The sequence below is a fragment of the Artibeus jamaicensis genome, unplaced genomic scaffold, assembly GCF_021234435.1.
Source record: "Artibeus jamaicensis isolate MK-2021 breed Jamaican fruit bat unplaced genomic scaffold, CSHL_Jam_final scaffold_1964, whole genome shotgun sequence".
Lineage (NCBI taxonomy): Eukaryota > Metazoa > Chordata > Mammalia > Chiroptera > Phyllostomidae > Artibeus > Artibeus jamaicensis.
Genome location: NW_026522030.1, coordinates 21,283,961 through 21,306,380, shown reverse-complemented (window position 1 = coordinate 21,306,380; position 22,420 = coordinate 21,283,961). Strand labels below are relative to the sequence as shown.

The following is a 22,420-nucleotide window of genomic DNA, read 5'->3' as shown; positions in this document are numbered from 1 at the left end:
ACCCCTTCCCAGTTGGCGGCTCCACCCAGAGGCCAGTCTGGAATCCTAGTCAAAGGGAAAAGCTGGAAAACAAGAAGTCATTCAGAGTCGGCAAAAAGAGGAGGGAGAGGTTTCTGGCTAAGATCGAAAAGGAGGGGCTTAAGGAAGGAAGGAAGCTCTAAGCCTCTGCCCAGACTTTTTTCTGAGACTCTTAAGGACTAGAGAGGAGCTAAGCCCAGGGCTCTCCCTAATTTCCTTTGCTGCCTTGAGAGTTCTCATCTTCCAGCACTGGCTGCCCTCCGTGGCTGTCTCCTTTCTCCCTTCCCTAGGCTAAGGCCCTCGGGGACTGACAGGGAGGGAGGCTGAGCCGCTGCACTGTGGGCATGCCTGCTCCTTTCCCTTCCCCCTTCCCTTAGCAGCAACGTCACCGCAGCACCGGCGGCAGCAGCGGCAGCAGCAAGGATATTGGGGCTGGGATTGCGCAGCCTCCTTGCATTTAGCAACGTTGCCATTGTATTAGCAGAAATCAGATCTTAGGAAATCGACCCAATTGCCCATGTGTGGTCCCGTGGAACAGTGCCTCAGCTGGAACTGTCAAGGTTGAGCTTGGTCGGAGTGCAAAAGGAACAGAAGCCTTCGGGTTCAGCTCAAAGCCCCATACCGAGGTATGGCTCAGCGGAGCTGGGGGAGGGGCAGGGTACGGACGGTAGGATAACGGATCAAAAGGTTTGGGCGCTAGCTTCTGAGGGTTGGCTTTGTCTTTCCTAAAGATAGTGAGAATGAGCATAGGAGCAAATATTAAACAAGCTCACCCATGCACATATTTGATGCAGAGATAGGTAAAAGCAGATGGGCTAATGCCATATATGAATATATATATATATATATATATATATATATATATATATATATATATATGTAAATTTTTATTTTATTCATTTTTGGTCAAGAAGTAGAAGAGCCCCTCTTTCCTTTCTGTCCTTTCTGGGCATTTCTAAGGAAGCTGCTATAGTGTGGGTCAGGGTGGAGAGGATCAGATCTAGAAACAAAGGCTTAATGGGAGGAGACACCCCTAAAGCTACTGTAAGTTTATGATGGAGAAGAAGGTGGGATCCATGCAGCTTTCAAGAGGAAGGGCTGAGAAGCATCCAGCCCATCCTTCCCCTCCACATATACACACATGCACATAGACACACTTACCTTATCCTGGCACTGTGGGAGCCACGATGCTCCAGGTAAAAATGGATGGAATAACAGAATGTTCACCAAGAGGCTCCACAGTATGGGGGGAGGAAGCCACTATAATGCGTAGGGCACCTGACCTGTTATAATCAGTCTGCTTATACAGGCTTAGATTTCTAACAGGAAGATACCTAAGCATAAGCTGATACTCCTGAATTCGTCCTCCCGCTCTCTTCTCTCTAGTCCTGCCTGAGAGAGGACCCTGGCAGTGAAAAAGTTACTGGTCCTACCGAGACTCCTCCAGGGACCTCAGGACAAGGTCAGATTGCTAGAGAATAGCAACTGAGTACTGCTGTCTTCCCCAGGAGGCCAGGAAGAGAGGCTCTATTGACTGGCAGAAAGACCCTGATGACTAAAGACAGAGGAAACCTTTCTTCTGGGATTTAGGAACATTTTCCTGCCCAGAGTTACCCTATTGCTGAGCAGATAGAAAGAGTTCCTTAAATTTCCCTGGCCTGTGTGGCTCAGTTGGTTGGGCATCCTCCTGGAGACCGAAGAAAGGTTGCTGGTTCGATTCCTGGTCAGGGCACATTCCTGGGTTGCGGGTCCTTCAGCAGGAAGCAACTAATCAATGTTTCTCTCACACATCGATGTTCCTCTCCCTTCCCTTTCTCTCTCCCTTCCCCTCTCTCTGGGATTAATAAGAGAAAAAAAATTAAAGGAAAAAAGATCAAAAGTTAGAATTCCAAGGTCCCATTTTAATTCTGTCATTTATTTATTGAGTGGTCTTGGGCAAGTCATTTTATTTTTCCGAATGTCGATTTCCTTGTTTGCTAAAATGAAAAGTGGCTCTGCCAACTTTGGTGAGCTGTGTTGAAGATCAATGAGATGACATACATAAAAAGTGCATGTGAGCCCTGGCTGGTGTAGCTCATGGATTGAGCGTGGGCCTGCGAACCAAAGGGTCACAGTTCAATTCCCAGTCAGGGCACATGCCTGGGTTGCAGGCCAGTTCCCAGCATGGGGTGCACAGGAGGCAACCATACATTGATGTTTCTCTCCCTCTCTCTTTCCCTTCCCCTCTAAAGATAAATAAATAAAATCTTTTTTTTTTAAGTGCATGTGAAAGTTTCAAGTGATGAAGGCATGAATGCAAAAATCTCATGAGATGCCTACAGAACTTCACACCTCCTTTGGCTAAAACTAGAGTTGTCTGTGGAGAAGTGACTGGCAGGCATTGCCCTTGGCTTTGTAGAGATCAGGAAGGAATGAGACCCCTGAAATACAAAAACACAAAACAAAAGAAAATCAACCAGTGAAAGACCTTTATATTTAAAGTAGGATTTGATACAATCTAAATGAAAAGCTAAAACTGTACAGCTTTTAGGAAAAAAAAAACAGGACATTTTCTTTATGGTCTTGGAATAGGCAAAGGTAAGCAGGATATAGAAAGCTTTAACCTAAAAATTAAAAAAAGATAAATGGAACTCATAAAATTAAAAACTTCTATTAGTTTAAAAAAAAACAAAAACAAAAAAGCACCATTAAGAAAACAAATGGGCAAAGCCACAGGCTGAGAGAAAATATTCTCAAGATGTATGTCTGACAAAACACGTATCCAGAGTAAATAAAAAACTTATAAACTGAATTTTTTTTTTAAATCTTCACTGAAGGATACACTTACTGTTTTTAGAGAGTGAGGAAGGGAGCAAGATAGAGAAAGACAGAAACATCGATGTGAGAAAGATACATCAGTCAGTTGCCTCCCTACATACCCCGACTAGGAATCCAATTGGCAACCCAGGTGTGTGCCCTGACTGGGGATCACCCTGCAGCCTTTTGGTGCACAGGATGACGCTCCGACCAACTGAGCCACCTAGCCAGGTCTCCTAAACTCAATTTTTTTAAAAAGACAAGCCAATTTTTAAATGGATACAATAGGAGTCAACAAATAACCAAGCACTTACTGTGTTCCAAGCACCATGTGTGGGTTCTAGGGACACAGAGTGGACTATATCACAGTTTTTCACCTCAAGGAACTCCCCTCTCATCTGGAGGACAGAGCGGTAAACATGACATTATAATACAGCTGTCAGAGCCCGCCAGCCAAAGGCTCTTCGTCACCTTCCATGACCATGTGTTCTTTACCCCTGGTTGAGAGATTCAGCTATCTATCTAGACTGCGTGTCACTGTGTGTTTCCATTTGAATGCACGTATGACCCAGTAACAGTTTTATGGGTCCAAATGATACATTCTTACATGTATATACCTGTGAATGCCTCTGGGAAATCATGCTTGAAAAGGGTGGGGGAGTATTCACTGTAGTTCAAGTGATGGCTATAGCTCGTAGGTACTTCCAGAATCACTGCTGTATGTGCAAGAAAGTTCTCTGTGCTCCTTTTAGTCCAGCCTTGGGTTGTGGCCTGGATTCTAGGGAAACTTGGTACCAAGTATAAGGGGAAGCCCCTCCATGGTATCTGTGATGTTTGAAGAATAAAACTATTAATTATGTACATAATGGTATTTATTATACACACATTAAGAAAACATACAGATAAAACAAAAGAATAAAATTAAACATAATCCAAAATCAATCAACAGATAAACACTGTTAACATTTGTTGTATATGCTTCTGAATTTTTTCCCATGCACACCCCTATGGTCTCAATGTTTGTGCACCCTTAAATTCATGTTGAATCCTAACCCCAAAGGTAATGATATCAAGAGGGGGGCTTTTCGGAGGTGATTAGGTCATGAAGGTGTAAACCTCACGAGTGAGATTAGTACCCTTGTAAAGCAGGCTCCAGAGAGGGATTTCTTGTCCCTTACACCTGTAGGGACACAGCAAGAAGGTGCCCAGCTGCGTACCAGAAAGAGGGCTTTCTCCAGAACACAGCCATGCTGGCACCTTGACCTTGGACTTCATAGCATCCAAAACTTTAAGAGATAACTTTCTGCCTTTTATAAGCCACCCAGTCTGAGGCACTTTGTTACAGTAGCCTGAACTAAGGCAGATGTAGACATATTTATTTTAAAAAATAGTGTCATAATGGATGTACTGTTTGTAATGTTCTATTTTCACTTAGTATTTTGTGAACATTTTCCCAAGTCAATATCATATTAACACAACATTATGTTAAAGATATTCTGTTCTATACATTTTTAATTAGTTATTATTGGAATTTTAAAGTGTTTCCAACTCATATGCCTTTGTGGCATATGTATTTGAGCACAGAGTTTTCTTGGTGAAGGAATAGAAGAGATGAGAAGAGTGAAGGGAAGGATATCTTAGGTACCTCATTGCAAAGCTCCCCCAAAATGCACTTCATCTCTGTACAAAATCCCACACTTTAAGGCAGCTGCTCCTCCCTTTTCTCAACCTCACCTTGTCTCTGCAAATGCCCAGTGTCCCCTGCTCAGCATCGGTTCCCTTCCTCACCGCTCTTTCCCGCTTCCCCTAAACCCTAATTCTTTTTTCCTATTTTGAAAAATGCTTTCAATAACAGCTTTACTAAGATATAAATCACATGCCATAAATTCACCCTTTTATAAAACTGAGATATAATGACATACCGTATAATTCCGTAGTTTTGGTTTTATTCACAGACTTGTGTAGCCATCACCACCGTCTGATTTCAAAACATTTGCATCCCCCCAAAAAGGACCTACACACCCATTTGCAGTCACACCCCATCCCCGTATCCCAGTCCCTGGCAACCACTAATCTACTTTCTGTTTCTGTTGATTTGCCTATTCTGGACATTTCATATAAATGGACTCATACAACATCATACAAGGAAGCCTTTTATGACTGGCTTCTTTCACTTACCATTCTGAGGTTCATTCATGTTGTAGCATGTATTAGTACTTCATTCCTTTTATTGCTAAATAATCTGTTATATGTGTATATCACATTATATTTATCCACTTTTCAGTTGGTGGACATTTGTATTGTTCCCACTTTTTTGGCTGTTGTGCATAATGCTGATATGGATATTTGTATACAAGATTTTATGTAAAAATATATTTTCCTTTCTCGGGTATATACCTAGGAGTAGAATTGCTGGCTCATGTAGTAACTTTATGTTTAACATTCTGAGGAACTGCCAGATTGTTTTCCAAAGTAGCAGTACCATTTTACATGGCTTCCGGCAATGTTTGAGGGTTCCAATTCCTCCACAACCTAACCAACATTTGTTATTGTCTTTTATCTTAGCCGATGTAGTGGGGTGAAGTGGTATCTCATTGTGATTTTTATTTCTCTAATGGCTAATGATGCTGAGCATCTTTTCATGTGCTTATTGACCATTCGTAGGTCTTCTTTGGAGAAATGTCTATTCGAGGTCTTTTTCCCAGCTTTTAATTGAGTTATATACCTTTTTATTGTTGAATTGTAAGACTTCTGATCAGAAATCTCTTAGCAGATATATGATTTGCGAATATTTTCTCCCATTCTGTGGGTTGTCTTTTTACTTTCTGTTTTTAAGTATATTTTATTGATTATGCTATTACAGTTGTCTTATGTTTTTCTCCTCTTTATTTCCTCTCTGCCCAGTACGCCCCTTGCCTCTACCATTCCCCCCTCTTAGTTCAGGGCCATGGGTCATACATATAAGTTCTTTGGCTTCTCTGCTTCCTATACTATTCTTAACATCCTCCTGTCTATTTTGTACCTACCAATGTGTTTCTTATTCCCTGTACCTTTGTCCCCATTTTCCCCCATTCCTCTCCCCTGCTGATAACCCTCCATGTGATCTCCATTTCTGTGATTCTGTTCCTGTTCTAGTTGTTTGCTTAGGGTTTTTTTTTTTTTTTAGGTTCAGTTGTTGATAGTTGTGAGTTTGTTGTCATTTTACTGTTCATAGTTTTGATCGTCTTTTTCTTAGATAAGTTCCTTTAACATTTCATATAGTAAGGACTTGGTAATGATGAACTCCTTTAACTTCACCTTATCTGGGAAGCACTTTATCTGCCCTCCAATTCTAAATGATAGCTTTGCTGGGTAGAATAATCTTGGTTGAAGGTGCTTCCCTTTCATGACTTCGAATACTTCTTTCCTGTCCCTTCTTGCCTGTAAGGTTTCTTTTAAGAAATCAGCTGATAATCTTATGGGAACTCCTTTGTAGGTAACTGTCTCCTTTTCTCTTGTTGCTTTTAAGATTCTCTCCTTATCTTTAATCTTGGGTAATGTAATTATGATGTGCCTTGGTATGTTCCTCCTGAGGTCCAACTTGTTTGGGACTTTTTGAGCTTCCTGGACTTGCATGTCTATTTCCTTTGCCAGATTGGGGGAGTTCTCCTTCATTATTTGTTCAAATAAGTTTTCAATTTCTTGCCCTTCCTCTTCTCCTACTGGCACCCCTATGATTTGGATGTCGTAATGTTTAAAGTTATCCTGGAGGTTCCTAAGCCTCTCTTCCTTTTTTTGAATTCTTGTTTCTTCATTCTGTTCTGGTTGAATATTTATTTCTTCTTTTTGTTCCTAATCATTGATTTGAGTCCTGGTTTTCTTCTCTTCACTGTTGGTTCTCTGTATATTTTCCTTTATTTCACTTTGCATAGCCTTCGCATTTTCCTCTATTTTGTGACTATACTCAATCATTTCTGTGAGCATCCTGATTACCAGTGTTTTGAACTCTGCATCTGATAGGTTGGCTATCTTCTCATCACTTACTTCTTTTTTTGGAGTTTTGATCTGTTTTTCATTTGGGTCATATTTCTTTGTCTTGGAGCACCTGTTACTTCACAAGAAGCAAAACCTTAGGTATTTGCCAGGGCAGTGCAACACACTTCTGGGCTGTGGTGCTGTATGTGGGGATTGGGTCAGAGAGGGAACAATATGGCTTGCTTGGCTCTCACCCTGCTTTCAATGACTTCCCCTGCTATCCACAAACAAATTGGACCCCTTCTGGTGCTGATTCCCAGGTCGGGGGGTGGGGGGCGGTATACATTCTAGGACCCTATGGATCTCTCCAATGAATCTCCTGTGAGGCTGGGAGTTTCTCCTGCCACCTCAATCCCAAAAGGTATTTTCAGCCAGAAGTCTTGAGGCTTTATTTCCCCACACTGGAACCCTGGGACACATGGTCTGCCTTGCTCCCCAGTCGTCCCTCCAGGTTTATCCTCATGAAAATGTGGGACCGCCAGCTGCACCAGCTACCGCCTTGCTGCTTGTTCTCTCTGCCCTGGCTGCCCATCTTCACCCCTCTTACCAGTTTGAATGAATGTTTCTTCTTTAACTCCTGGGTTGTCAGACTTCTATACAGTTTGATTTTCTGGCAGTTCTGGTTGTTTTTTATTTTTAAATTGTTTTTTATCCTTCTTTTGGTTGTGCGAGGAAGCAAAGTATATCTACTTATATCTCCATCTTGACTGGAAGCCCTGTCTTTTCACTTTCTTCGTCGTATCATTTGAGACACAAAGGTTTTTAGTTTTTATAAAGTCCACCTTACCTTCCCTGGCAGGTGTGGGTGGCTCAGTTGGTTGGAGCACTGTCCCATAAACTGAAGGGTTGCAGGTTTATTCCTCAGTCAAGGCACCTACCTAGGTTGTGGGTTCGATCCCAGGTTGGGTACATACAGGAAGTATCCAATCATGTTTCTCTCTCGTATTGGTGTTTCTCTCTCTCTCTCCCTCCTCCCTTCCTCTCTCTCTAAAAAGCAATGAAAAAATGTCCTTGGGTGAGGATTTTTTTTTTAAAGTTCATCTCAGGAGTGAACCATAGAAATGAAGATCACATGGAGGGTTAGCAACAGGGGAGTGGGAGGAGGAGAAGGGGGAAGAAGGTACAGAAAATAAGTAGCATAGACGGTAGGTAGAAAATAGATGGGGGGGGCAAGAATAGTAGGGGAAATATAGAATCTAAAGAACTTGAGACACATGGTCATAAACTAAAGGAGGTGAATGGAGGGGGAGGAGGTGTGCAGGGTGGAGGGGAATGAAGGGGGGAAATAGAACAACTGTAATGGCATAATCAATAAAATATATTTAAAAAAACAAACAAAAAAAAACTTCATCTTGCCTTACCTATTTTCTCATTCGTCACTTGTGTTTTAGTGTCATGCCTAAGAAACCATTGCCAAATCCAAGATAACAGATTTATTCCCATGTTTTCTTCTATAATTCTGAATCTTATAGTTCAGTTCAGCCTCTCTAGCTTCTGCCTTTCTCCATATCTACTCATTACCCCAATCAACATGCAAAGGCTTGGAGCTCCAACAAAGGAGCCTTCCTCTCAGAAAGGAAAGGATGAAGAGAGATGGTTAACACTTGCTTTTTAATTTTAATGTAACTTAACACATAGTTTATTTTATTTTTTAAAGATTTTATTTACTTATTTTTAGAATAAGGGGAAGGAAGAGAGAAAGAGAGGGAGAGAAACACTGATCAGTTGCCTCTGCATGCCCCATACTAGAGTCCTGGCCCACAACTCAGGCATGTGCCCTGACCGGAAATCAAACCAGCAACCTTTTGGTTTGTGGGACAATGGCCAACCCATTGAGCCATACCAGTCAGGGCTCATAGTTATATTTTAAGACTGTGTCCTTCACACATGTATTTATTAGCTATTTGAATGTTTTATTTTATATATTACCTGTTCACGGCCTTGAGCATGAAATGAACTTAGCTATGTCTTACTTGTACTCTACATGAAGAGCTGTGATCTTATGATCTAAATGAGTTAATTTTTTTTAATTGGTGGTATTAGGAGTTTAACTAAGTGATAGAGAACTTAGGCAATGAGGAATTTAGACTCATGGTCAATGAAAGGAAAATGACAGGAATGAAAAAGGAAAGAAGAGAAATGGATGAATTAGGAAAAATTGGATATGAGGAGTCTGCACAAGTAAAGACTCTTAGGATATGATCTGGGTATCATAAAAGACTAAAACTTGAGGAGGCCATTCTGCCACAGTCCGGCCAAGAGACCAGAGAAGAAGCTCAGGATGGGCTCTGTGAAATTGGAGCCAGGAGACCTTGAACTTTACCTTAGCCTAGCAAAAGTAAAACTGGGAAGAGAAGACTTTCTAGAGTACTCCTGTAGTGAATGTTCTAGGCTAAAATTGAGCAGCATTTATGTACTCAAATGATCTGTGCCCTAAGCTAAACAAACATTAAAAATGTATTATGTCTCTTATGTTTGCCAGGCCTTACGTGATATTATGCTGGAGTGACAGAAAGGAAGTAAAAATAGACCCTACCTCCAATGAGAAGGAAGAGGTTGGCATCAGCCATACTTGCAGTCACTCTAATGCCCACCTTGGTCTCTGCATTCAAGAAGCTCCAGTACAGTAGTAGGGAGAGTGAAGATTCTTAGCCCACAGTCATCAGAGAGGGACAAGTATTCTGGTGCTGAGAGGAGGAGAGAAGGAGCCTGAGATGACATAGGGGTCCAATGATATAGTATACTTAAAGATACTTTTCTTGCAGAACTATATAGCTTATTGTTGTGAGGACATGATATAGAATTTGTGGTTCTCTCCTCATCTGTAAACTTCTATGCTACAGCTGTGTCCAAGGCACCTCTGTATCCCCTCAGTGCCTGGCGCCATATCAAACACCGTAGTGGTGTTTTCTTAATTATGTCACTATTCATACTTTTTTGTACTGAGGATTTGTCATTGTTTACTGCTAAGAATCGTGTCCTTGAAAAAGAAGAAAATGCTGTCTCTGAGATCTCCAGATCTTGATACGTGGCATTAAAGGGGCCTAGGCCCCGGCCGTATGGCTCAGTGGGTTGGAACATCATCCCGTCCAGGGGTGTCCAACCTTTGGGCATCTCTGGGCCACACTGGAAGAAGAAGAGTTATCTTGGGCTGCACATTAAATACATTGTAACACATAATCACAAAAAAATCTTGTAATGTTTTAAGTAATTTTGGATTTTGTGTTGGTCCGCATTCACAACCATCCTGAGCTGCGTGCGGCCCGTGAGCCGCAAGTGGGACAGCCCTGCCAGTGGAAGGCCGTGGGTTCAGTTCACAGTCAGGGCACGTAAGGAAGGCAACTGATCGATGTTTCTCTCTCCCTCTCTTTATGTCTCTGCCTCCCTTCCCTTTCTCTCTAAATTCAAAACACCTATCCTTGGGTGAGATTTTTAGAAAGCGGGGTAGGGCCTGGCCTTTTGTCACAGTTGGATGCGTGGCAAACTTAGAATGAAGGGGGAACTCAAGAGCTGGACCAGTGTGATGCAGAAGGTGTGTTGGGATACCCCCTGTCCTGTCGGGCTGTGTTATCAAGCTCCATCTTGACTCTGAGTCTTTTCTGCTCTTGGGCTCTTCTCCATCTGTGAATTATATGAGAAAGGACGTGTCCCGGACTTCCAGGGAAGTGACATTAGCTTCCCTTTCTTTCCCTCTCTCTCCAGGTGCCAAGCTCTCCTGATGAAATGTGTTCTGCCCCATTGGGCTCCGGGGGCAGTGTCTGGTGCTGTTGATGCCCTTGTTCGAACTTTCCAGAATGGATAGTCCCCCAAAGCTGACTGGAGAGACCCTCATCGTTCACCACATCCCCCTGGTGCACTGTCAAGTCCCAGACAGGCAGTGCTGTGGAGGGGCAAGTGGAGGTAGTGGAGGCACAAGACCCAATCCCTTCTGCCCACCTGAGCTGGGCATAACCCAACCTGATCAAGACCTAGGACAAGCTGACTCCCTGCTGTACAACAGTCTGCACTCTGCCCCAGGGGTATCTGCACGGTCTGCAGACAGCAACACCAAGAGTAGGGGTCCAGATGGAAGAGGCCCTGGGGCCCCTAAACGACATAATCCCTTCTTGTTGCAGGAGGGTGTGGCTGAGCCAGGACTTGGTGACTTACATGATGACAGCATTGGTGATAGTGCCACCCAACAGTCCTTCCATCTGCATGGAGCTGGCCAGCCCACCTTCCACCTATCCTCTTTCCCGCTACCACCACCTGGCCCCGGACTGGGCAGGCCATGGGGAGCAACACGGAGCCGGGCCGGAGTGGTGGAGGGGCAGGAACAGGAGCCGGTGACCACCTTGGATGCCCAGCAGTGCAGCGCGAACCAATGCTGCCAGCCAGAGCTGGAGACAGAGACCATGGAGCTGGATGAGTGTGGGGGACCTGGTGGAAGTGGCAGTGGAGGTGGAGCCAGTGATACCTCTGGCTTCTCCTTTGACCAGGAATGGAAGCTCAGTTCAGATGAATCCCCAAGGAACCCAGGGTGCTCAGGCTCAGGACCCCAGCACTGCCGCTGCAGCAGCACATCCAGTCAGTCTGAGGCAGCCGACCAGTCCATGGGCTACGTGAGTGACTCCTCCTGCAACAGCTCTGATGGCGTGCTGGTCACCTTCAGCACCCTCTACAACAAGATGCATGGCACCTCCCGTGCCAATCTCAACTCCGCGCCACAGTCCTGCTCAGACTCTTCCTTCTGCAGCCACTCAGACCCTGGCGCCTTCTACCTGGACCTTCAACCCTCCCCAGCTGAGTCTAAGATGTCTTGTGAGTCCCACCACCCTGACAGTGGAGGAAGAGAAGGGGGCTATGGTTGTCCTCATGCCTCATCTCCTGAGCTCGATGCCAACTGTAACTCCTACCGCCCACACTGTGAGCCCTGCCCAGCTGTGGCTGACCTCACGGCCTGCTTCCAGAGCCAGGCCCGTCTTGTTGTGGCCACACAGAATTACTATAAACTTGTCACCTGTGACCTGTCCTCCCAATCATCCCCAAGCCCTGCTGGTTCTTCCATCACCAGCTGCTCCGAGGAACACACCAAGATAAGTCCTGTACCTGGCTCCGGCCCAGACCCTGGCCCTAGCCAGCCCTCTGAGTATTACCTATTCCGGAAGCCAGAAGTCCAACCAGAGAAACAAGAAGTAGTGGGTTCCTCTGTGGAAGCTGCAGCTCCCATGGGTCCTACTGTAATTGAGGGGCAAGTGTATACTAATACTTCACCACCCAACCTCAGCACTGGACGTCAGCGCTCTCGAAGCTATGATCGCAGCCTGGAGCGCAGCCCTCCCGCCCGCCTGGGCTCACTGGAACGCATGTTGAGTTGCCCGGTGCGCCTGAGTGAGGGCCCTACAGCTCTGGCTGGGCCTAGCTCCCCACCTAGGCGAGTCACCTCCTTTGCTGAGCTCGCCAAGGGACGAAAGAAAGCTGCAGGCTCTGGCTCCCCCCCACTTCGAGTGAGCGTTGGGGACTCCTCCCAGGAGTTCTCACCCATTCAAGAGGCCCAGCAAGACAGGGTGGGCCCACTGGATGAGGGTACTCACTGTAGCCATAGCCTACCACCCATGCCCTTGGGGCCAGACATGGACTTACTTGGCCCTGAGCCCTGGTCCACCCAGGTCTGTCAGGGACCCCAGTCCAGTGAGATGTCACCTGCTATCCTAAGAGCTCCTGGGCAAGGTCCCCTGATGCAGCTGATGGATCCAGGGCCTGCTCTCCCAGGGAGTCCAGCCAACAGCCATACCCAGAGGGATGCAAGAGCTAGAGCTGACGGTAAGAAACCTAGAGGCTGGAGAATGCCAGAATATATGCATGGCCTCCTCAGAGACAGGGCCCTGTGTACCACCCCATCTATACCACTAGAGGGTCCTCAGCCTATCATCCTTCCAGCTCAGGGCATGTCCCACAGTTATAAAGGGGAGAGGGAAGTTGTAGGATTTAAAAGAAAGGCACAGAGGAGATAAAATCAACAGGATTTATAGGTTGATGTATTAGTAAAGGAAGCACTCAGAAGATTGTGATTCTAAGCCTCGATAACTGGAAAGATGATGATAAGAGATTAGGGACTGGAAACACAAAATTTGATTTCCTGGAAGAGGGATGAGGCATGAGTTTAGTTTTGGACATTTAGGAGTTGGCAGTGCTTAAGGGGTTTATCTAAGAGCCGAGGGATACGTCCAGCAGGCAAACTACACTGGGCATCAGTGAAGTTCACTATGTGATCAGTGCTTGTAGGCACTCTGCACAGAGCCCGAGGCCTGACACTTGTCCTTTAGACCACGGAGGCCAGTTCTTTCCCTATTTATTTTATAATACTTAAGTGACAATTTTGTAAAGGCTCTATGTTAAGTGGGTGCTGGTTATAGAAAGACGAGAGGGACAATCCCTGCCCTCAAGGAATTTCAACCAAAGATGGAAACAGGAAAGTGAAATGCAGTGAACTGTACTGGTCTATGCGAGGGAGAGCTGCATCAGACTGAAGTGTCCGAGAAAGACTACTAATGCCGTTTACGTTCAGGCACAGTCTAGAAAGACAAGGAACTGGCTTTGTGGAGACTTGTAAGAACATTCCAGGCTCAGAGAGTAGTCTGTGAAAATCACAAAGGCACAGAATGACTTGATAGAGTGCAGAAACTACAAATAAATTGGGCATAGCCATAGTGGAATGTAGACGGAACCACTGAAGGATTTTAATCAGGGAAGTGGCTTTTTTGTCTGTTTGTTTGTTTACAACAGCCTAGCCTGTTCTGATTTGCATATTAGAAAGGTCACTGGTTTCTTGGGTGGGAGGTAGATGGGAAAGGACTCCTGGAGGTCAAGAGACACCATGATGGGAGGTCATCCGGATGAAAGTGGTAGTTGAAGCTATGGATGGATGAGAGCATCCAGCAAGAATGTGTGGAGCTATAAATGGAACAGGGACAGAGCCCTGGGGATATCATGATTTAAGGGTGAGCAGAGCAACCCCCAAAGGAATCAAAGGATGGGGCAGGAAAATAGAAGGAAACCAGGAGAGAGTGAAGTCACTGAACCAAAGGAGGAGAAAGTTTAAAAAAAGAGTTAGGTTCAAGCAAATGAGTTCTGAAGGGAAATCGCTGAGAGTAAGGCTGATAATCTTAAAAGCTAAGGACAGAAGCAAGATCTCAGAGAGTCCAGAAGGAAGGGGGAGATAAAGCAGGAGAAAGGGAGATAAAGGGAATTTGCTGGGCTGTAGCCTTAGGTTGGGTTTCTTGGCTTATCAAAGGAAAAGAGTTAAAAAACAGTAAATAATATTATCTCTGCCATTAAAGATTCCAGACTCCTAAACACCCACAGAGGAGCTGCCCTTGGGGAAGGAAATAGAAGTGGGAGGTCAGAAACAGCGGGGTCCTTAGGAACTCACTCCCATCTCAGACTGCGGTGTCTGGGCACAGGGGACCCTGTGGCTGGTGTCCTGAGGGCAAGAACAATCCTGGTCAGAGGTGGGAGGAGAGTCGTTAAAATGTTTTTCTATTAGATAAGACTTTTCATATCCAGATGGTGTCCTATTCCATAAGTCTCCAGTGACCTTCCACAGGGCCCTCCTCCTGATTGTTTTTTTTTTTTTTTAATTGAAAAGTGAGTGACAGTTTAATGTATTCGTGAATAACAAAAGAGGCTGAGGTCTCTCTGAGATCCTGAGAGCAGACTCTAGATTCAGAAGGATCTTACCAAATCTGGAAAGAACTAAGAACTAATAAAACAGGGACCGATGTGCAGTTTGATGTACGAGCTGTACCTGAGTTATTTGGGATATTGCACTGGCTGCAAACTCAGAATGAGTCATCAGTTTTAGAGGGCTGTTTCAAAAAGTGACAATGACTGGATTTATTCACAGACTTCAGAAGGGAGGAGTTGATAGCTCCCCCCCACAATCCCCCCCCCCCTTAGTGCTCTCCTGGAAGTGCTGGGCCCTCCATTTTAAGAAGAAATTAAGGGACTTGGGGCTGTATCACCTACAGAGGAGCAGACTCAGGTGAATGTGGTCTCTGTCTCCCATTTTCTTAATGGCTGTCACATAGACAAGTGAATAAACTTCCTGTACGTATTCCCTGAGGGTAGAACTGGGGGCTCAGCCCACAGTAGTGCCCCCCCCACCCCCTTCCCCCATCATCACTCTGCCTCAAACCCTATCCTAGGAACTTAGGAGGAAGATTTTTTTTAAGAGTAGGAATGAATCGTCTAATTCAAACTACTTTATATAGGGGTGTAAGTAATAAAGTTCAGGTTGGGAAAACCTAATCTGATAATCAGGATTAGCTCAGCCTTGGAATCTGGTATTAAAGAAGTGGAAAAGAAGAAGACACTCCCAGCAGGAAAAGCTGTGCTTAAAGATGGGACTGGGGTGGGAGGAGTGGTGTCGGTGAGGAGGGCAGGTGTGGGAGTTGGAGCAGAGAGAAGACGGGGCTGTGGGCAGTGGTGGCCACAGGGGATTGGTATTTTAGGAAGCAAGCTGGTAAGGCTCTGGATGCGGTGAGGCCAGCCTTAACCAAAGGTTCAGTGGGGATTCATTCTCTTAACAAATCTGTATTCAGTACCTGCTGCGTACTGGGCTGTGTTCTAGACACGGGATACAGCAGTGAACAGTCTTTAAAACCTTGTTTTTTGGAGCCCTTACAAGAAGTTATAGACAATAAACAGGTAAGATCTTTTCTGACAGTGAGAAATGCTGAACGAAAATACAACAGGGTAAGGAGATGGAGTGTGACTGGCCAGAGGGGCTGGCGTGGTCAGAGAGGGTCTTGTGAAGGAGGTGGTGTTTGAGCTGATGCCTGAATGATGAGAAAATTTCAGGCAGAAGGGAGAGCAAATGCAAAAGTCCCCACGGTCCTGGCTGGTGTAGCTCAGTGGATTGAGCGCAGGCCTGTGAACCAGAGGATCATGGTTCGATTCCCAGTCAGGGCACGTGCCTGGGTTGCAGGCCAGTTCCCAGCAGGGGACACATGAGAAGCAACCATACATTGATATTTCTCTCCCTCTCTCCTTTCCCTCCAAAGATTAAAAAAAAAAGTCCCCACGATGTTAATGAACTTGGCATGTTAAGGACTGTAGGAAGTATGGCTGGAGCATAGTGAGCAAGGTTGCTCTTTAAGCACTGACTGGGGGTGACTGATTCTAAAAATGTCCCCTGAGACTGATTCTGAAACACCTCCCTAATAGGGTTGTGGTCACATCCTCTTAGGCTCACTGCAGTGCATTAATGGGGAAGATGGAGTGTGGGAAAACCCAGCCTGATCCTGTTTCATGTGCAGTGCAACGTGGTGAAAAGAACATTAGCCCCAAAGTCAGACTCTGGCTTAGGCAGAATTTTAGTTCTGCCACTTCCTAGTTGTGTGGCCTTGGACTTAATCTCTCTGAATTTCCAATATTCTGACCTGTCAAGAGGATGTAATTCCAGTGTAAGGATGTCACTCCTGCCTGGTGTAGTTGTCGAACCAGATTTGTGTTGGTGAGCCACACCCAGGGTTTTAGGCTGTGCGGCTGCTTATAGCACCACCTTGTGTTCATTCATATATTTACAGTATGCACAGCGTTTTATTAGAAGCACAACCCATACGCAAACACAGTGACCTGGAGTTTTGTGTTTAGTTCTGAGCCCCACGTTTTGAGGGACATTGGTCTGAAGATTGTCTGAAGCAATAGGAGAGGACCACTCTTGGGGAGCACATGCATGTATAGAGGGAGCACATGCATGTGTAGAGGGAGCACATGTGGACTCTGAGACTTCAACGCCGGGATCACGGAAGAGTGGGCCGGGGTGACAGGAGGCCGATTCTGGCTGCAAGTCAAGAAATATTTTAGTGCAGTTAGATGTGGTCAAGAATGAACCATACCTGCTTGGGTGGGGATAGGGGCCGATGAGTGAAAGCTGGAAGTAAATCTTGATCCAGAAAGTCTGTGACTGTGACTCCAAGTCCTTAGGTCTTAGAAACAGAAGAGGGGCGGCTCTGCCACTGACAGAAATGGAAGTCGTCAGGAGAAAGGTGGTAGGTAAGCTGTTTTAAAATAGCAAATTTGGTATGAAAGCAAAACCCCAAAGCAGAATGATCTGAAGAGCAAAAGGAAGGCCAGGACGAAAGCCGTGGGTTCAGGAGTCATCCGTAAGAATGCCTGAACGTGAACAATGTAGGGGGGAATGTGTAAAGTGAGATACAAGAATTGAGCCTTAAGATTCATCCACCTTTGAAGTCAACAAAATGAAGAACAGGTAAACAGCCAAGAATACCAGACAGTTCAGTACCATAAAAACAATATAAAAAGTTTTACAAAAGAAGCAGGGAGCACCACAGGCTTGGATGACCATTTAATTCCTCCAACCCAAGTCCTGCCCATCCCTTGTCCCTCTCCCAGTAGGCATCATCTCCTGTCCACTTCTGCGCTTCCTCTCGTGTGGTTTCAGTGTCTGTCTATCTGATTCCTTTCCCATCCCTGTTGCTACAGGAGGTGGTGCTGAGGGCCGACCCGTCCTTCGCTACAGCAAGGAGCAGAGGCCAACAACGCTGCCCATCCAGCCCTTTGTGTTCCAGCACCACTTCCCCAAGCAGTTGTCCAAGGCCCGGGCCCTCCACAGCCTTTCCCAGCTCTACAGCCTCTCGGGCTGCAGCCGTGCACAGCAGCCTGCCTCACTGGCTGCCCCCACTGCTCAAGTCCCAGCCTCAGCCCCTTCCCAGGAGTCACAAGCATCCACCAACAGAGGTGCCAGGAAAGCTGGGCCTGAGCCAGAAACCTCAAGACCATCACCCCTGGGCAGCTACTCCCCTATCCGTAGTGCTGGCCCCTTTGGGCTCAGCACCGACTCTTCTGCTTCCACTTCCTGCTCCCCTCCCCCTGAGCAGCCCACAGCCACAGAAAGCCCACCCCCATGGAGTCTCTCCTGTCCTGCTGTCCAGCCTGCCACCTCCCAGCAGCCACAGAAGGAGGATCAGAAGATACTGACCTTGGCCGAGTACCGACTCCATGGAACAGGAAGCTTGCCTCCTCTGGGCTCCTGGAGATCTAGCCTCAGTCGAGCAGAGGGCCTGGCCCGAGGAGGCGGTGAAGGCAACATGGCCTCCAGACCTAGTAACGGTATGAGCTTCATAGCCTGCCCCCGAACACTTTGACCCCCATCGCCTTGCCTTTTAATGGTTTCTTATACTCAGCCTGAGGTCTGAGGTCAAAATATTTGCAGCATCTGAGGATAAGACGCACTCACACCTAACTCGCATGTTTTATGTGGGCCTACTGGGCGGATGTGAAATGCTGTCTCCTGGTAATTCTTGCCTGTCTCTTCTGCTGATCTGTTCTGCTTTCAGCCAACCACCTATCCCCTCAAGCACTCAAGTGGCGGGAATACAGGAGGAAGAACCCACTAGGGCCCCCTGGTTTGTCAGGGAGCCTAGACCGAAGGCCGCAGGATGCTCGGCTGGCCCGAAGGAACCCAATCTTTGAGTTTCCTGGCTCCCTCAGCGCTGCTGGCCACCTGAGTTGCCGGCTGAACGGTGTGTGGTCTAGCTCCCCAGTACACCCAGGACAGGCTCTGCCGTAGCTGGGAAGGGCTACAGAAGGGGTCGGTTTCAAAGGAAAGTGTCTCAGAGGGAATGAGGCACAGAACTGAGCTGCAGCTCTTAGAGAGCTGTTTGGGATTGATGTTCTTCTCTTCTTTCCAGGTCAAACAGTGAAGCCATTACCACTGACCTGCCCTGACTTCCAGGACCCTTTCTCCTTGACTGAGAAACCACCTGCTGAGTTTTGTCTGTCCCCAGATGGCAACTCCGAAGCCATTTCCATTGACCTGCTTCAGAAAAAAGGTGGATAGAACCCCAGCTCAGGCCAGGAATTCTGTGGTCACTACCTATTTTTGCCTGTTGCCCTGCTACCTGATCCTCCAGGTATTTCCCTGTCTTAGAATTCCAAGTGCCAGGAAGGAATTAGCACAGGCATCAGAGCAAGAAGTCTATGTACTGTGTGTGTACCGTGTACCGTGAGAATGTGCAGGTGAGCAAGGGTCATTTATGAGATGCTTTGGAGTTGGGCTTTAGTCCCTTCACTCCAGGAGGTGAGTACGGTGAGGGAGACTGCATGTCATAACTAAATGCCCACATGCTTGCTCTCTTGGGGGGAATTCAGTTGTTAGCTGCTTGGGTAAACATGATGGTAACTTCTAGTAAGATATGGACTGACAAGGAATCACTCTGTTTAGCAAATTAGGGACCACAGCAGAGCAGTTTCAGTGAAACAGTGGGAAAATACTGAGCATAATTATGGACTGAAGGGGAAGGAGCCCATTAAAAGAGAAGTAATATATCTCTCTTGAATGAGTCCAAAGACTCATCCAGGTCTTTTGGATGGAGAGGAAAGTTGAAGGGATTCATGACCAGTGACCTCTGCTCTCCATGTGAGTAGAACCAAGGACTTGGGAAGAGGGTGAAGATCTGGCATGGCAACTTGAAAGCCAACTGAGGGTGCCACAAGGCACACTTCAGAGAAGTGCCCTTGTCAGTCACTGGTGTGAGTGGCCCTGGCCTTTATCCAGTAGCCAGTGCCTTGGTGTCTTGGAATGGAAAAGACAATAAATTGATCCAGGATTGGAGTAAGAGGGCAGGGAAGTTAGGACTTGGAGGGTCTCAACCATGGAATCACTGAAGTGGGTCCAGGCTGGGAGGTGAAAACAGGGACTTGAGAACTGGGCAAAATTAGGAAGTGGCCAGGGCCCGGTACCTTGATGAAGCCCATGTGCAGGGGCGGAGAGAGTGTGTAAGTATGGAAGCCCCTCCCTCTCCCTCCAAGGCTCAGTCCCAGCTGAGTTGCCCAGAGACGTGTTCAGGGACCTGTTAACATCAAATTCTTGCTTACAGGGCTGGTGAAAGCTGTTAACACTGCAGTGGATCTCATTGTGGCCCATTTTGGCACAAGCCGGGATCCCGGAGTGAAGGTAGGCAAGAAACCGTGGAGAGCTGAGTTCTGCCCTGCTAACCCTCACCTTCCCTGTGCCGCCACCTTCCCCTGCTCTCTTGCATTTAGAGCCTAGAATTGATACCTAGGGATGGGGATCCCAACAGAAGCACCAGGACTGCTAAGAGCGTCCAGGAGGACCAGGTCGGACTCCAAACAATTCCCTGTACTTCCCTCCTGTGTCCACAGGCAAAGCTGGGGAACAGTTCCGTTAGCCCCAATGTAGGCCACCTGGTCCTGAAGTACTTGTGCCCTGCGGTCCAGGCTGTGCTGGAGGACGGGCTCAAGGCCTTTGTACTAGACGTCATCATTGGGCAACGAAAGAACATGCCATGGAGTGTGGTTGAGGCCTCTACACAGCTAGGTAAGTGCTGAGTGCAAGAGGAGGGTCCCAGGGTGACTTTTGGGTTCTGGAGACTGAGCGTGTGACCTTCAGCTCTGGCTTCCTCCCAGGCCCATCCACCAAGGTCCTGCACGGCCTCTACAACAAAGTCAGCCAGTTCCCAGAGCTCACCAGTCACACCATGCGCTTCAATGCCTTCATCCTCGGCCTGCTCAAGTGAGTGTGTGGTAGCATGGCAAGATCTGAAAGCCACTGGCCCCCTCCCCCGGGCTCTGCTGCCTCTGAGGAAGCAACTCCCCAGGCTAAAGCTGAGATCCGTGGGCTCCACGGCCAGAGCCCAGGCTCACTTCCCCCCCACAGAGCTACAGCCTCTCTCTGTAGGTCACTGGTTCACCACCACACCCACGACCCTCTGGCACTAACACCAACATGGTCTTCTGCATTTACACATCCACTGTCTGGCTTACTTGGAAATGGATCTGGTTCTCAGTGTCTCTGGATATTGTAAACCCCGATCCTCTCAATTCCAGCACTGCTTCCAAGTCTTGCTTCATGCTAAGTCCTCCTTGGGACCCACGTCATAGTATTCTTCTTTCTCAAGTATGGGCTCAGGTCATCCCCTCTGGCTCCGTACTCAGTAGCTGCCCTGACTTCCTGGGTCTCGTACAAGATGACTCATTTTAGGAGGGAGTAATTGGCTTGTGAATCACATGTTCACCCCCTCCCTACATCCCCACTGACTGTCCAGACCTATATGACACGAAATAAACTGGGCAGCATCCGTGCCATAGCAGGGAGAAGGGAGATGCTCACCTATAGTCAGCCGTGTATCTGCCCCATGTGTCCGTCTCCTTTGCACCTTATCTGTCTGTGTCCACATAAGACTCACCTCTTTTTACCTATCTCCCTACAGCATCCGGTCCCTGGAGTTCTGGTTCAATCACCTATATAACCATGAAGGTAATGCCCAGAAGCCTGCCCTGTATTACAAACTCAACATAGACCAGACCTCAGAAGCTCAAAAGAGGGAGGCACAGCTGTCTCTTCAGATGCTAAAGGTGGAGAGGGGAACTGTACCAGTTTCATCCTCAAAGCTTGGGCCCCTACCCAAGTCCTTCCCCAGCTTCTGCTGTGTTAGAGCTTGGCAGTCGGCAGGACAGTCAGGCAGCCAGGTAGTCAGGGTGCCAGAAAGCCCAACACTGTCTTAGGGTCGTAGAGTTAATGCACCACACAACTTCAGGAGTCATTTATAGCTGCAGTACCTCTAAACGCACAGTACACAGCCTCACACGTGACTCTGCCCAGGTTACCTTTCAGAGGCCCACCCAGGCCGGGCTGTTCCTCTGTGTGGCTCAGTCCCTCTCTCTTTCTCCCTAGACATCATCCAGACCCACTACCAGCCGTGGGGCTTCCTGAGTGCAGCACACACTGTGTGCCCTGCCCTCTTTGAGGAGCTACTGCTGCTGCTACAGCCCCTGGCCCTGCTGCCCTTCAGCCTCGACTTACTGTTCCAGCACCGGCTGCTGCAAAGTGGGCAGCAGCAGCGGCAGCACAAGGAGCTGCTGCGGGTGTCCCAGGACCTGCTGCTGTCCGCCCACTCAACACTGCAGTTGGCCCGGGCCCGGGGCCAGGAGGGCCCTGGAGACATGGACAGGGCAGTCCAAGGGGAACGGGTGAAGGGTGTGGGTGCCCCAGAAGGTGGAGAAGATGAGGAAGAAGAGGAGGAGACTGGAGAGGTGGCAGAAGCAGCTGGGGGCTCAGGGCGTGGCAGGACCCGAGGTGGGCAGACTGGCTGGTGGTACCAGCTCATGCAGAGCTCCCAGGTCTACATCGATGGCTCCACTGAGGGTTCTAGGTTCCCCCGAGGTGGCAACAACAGCTGCAGTAGCAGCAGCAATGAGAAAAAGAAAGGGGCAGGCAGTGGAGGGCCACCCCCCAGAGAGGGCGTAGTAGAGGGAGCTGAGGCCTGCCCTGCCTCTGAGGAGACCCTTGGCAGGGACAGGGGCTGGCCCTTCTGGATGGGGAGCCCCCCTGATTCTGTGTTGGCCGAGCTGAGGCGCAGTCGGGATAGAGAAGGGTCTGCTGCCCCTGCACCAGAAAGTGAAGAAGGAGCCTCAGGGCCTTCACCTGGAGGCATCAAGTGGGGATACCTTTTTGGGTCTCGGAAGCCTCAGCGGGAAGCCCGGCCCACAAACAGGTAAGAGGTAGCCCGCGGAATAAGCAGGGGGAGTGGGGGAGCCTGATCTCAGCCAGGGCCCAGACAGCCCC

General features: G+C 47.5%; 1 protein-coding gene across 4 annotated transcripts in view; it reads left to right on the top strand.

Annotated features, from left to right (window-relative positions):
• Nucleotides 1–22,420, top strand: part of RUSC2 (RUN and SH3 domain containing 2) — a 56,827-nt gene that overhangs the window by 33,501 nt on the left and 906 nt on the right. For 2 of the 4 annotated variants that reach the window (XM_037144460.2, XM_037144458.2), the window contains 9 exons: nt 10,531–12,630; nt 17,317–17,943; nt 18,171–18,356; nt 18,525–18,665; nt 19,713–19,789; nt 19,999–20,173; nt 20,263–20,368; nt 21,066–21,112; nt 21,530–22,349. In XM_037144460.2, the coding sequence (XP_037000355.2) occupies nt 10,599–12,630; nt 17,317–17,943; nt 18,171–18,356; nt 18,525–18,665; nt 19,713–19,789; nt 19,999–20,173; nt 20,263–20,368; nt 21,066–21,112; nt 21,530–22,349 (4,211 nt within the window). In that variant the 5' untranslated portion in view covers nt 10,531–10,598. Of the gene's footprint in view, nt 1–173; nt 645–10,530; nt 12,631–17,316; nt 17,944–18,170; nt 18,357–18,524; nt 18,666–19,712; nt 19,790–19,998; nt 20,174–20,262; nt 20,369–21,065; nt 21,113–21,529; nt 22,350–22,420 lie in introns of those variants that run through there. The other 2 variants (XM_037144459.2, XM_037144461.2) reach the window with 2 other exon arrangements.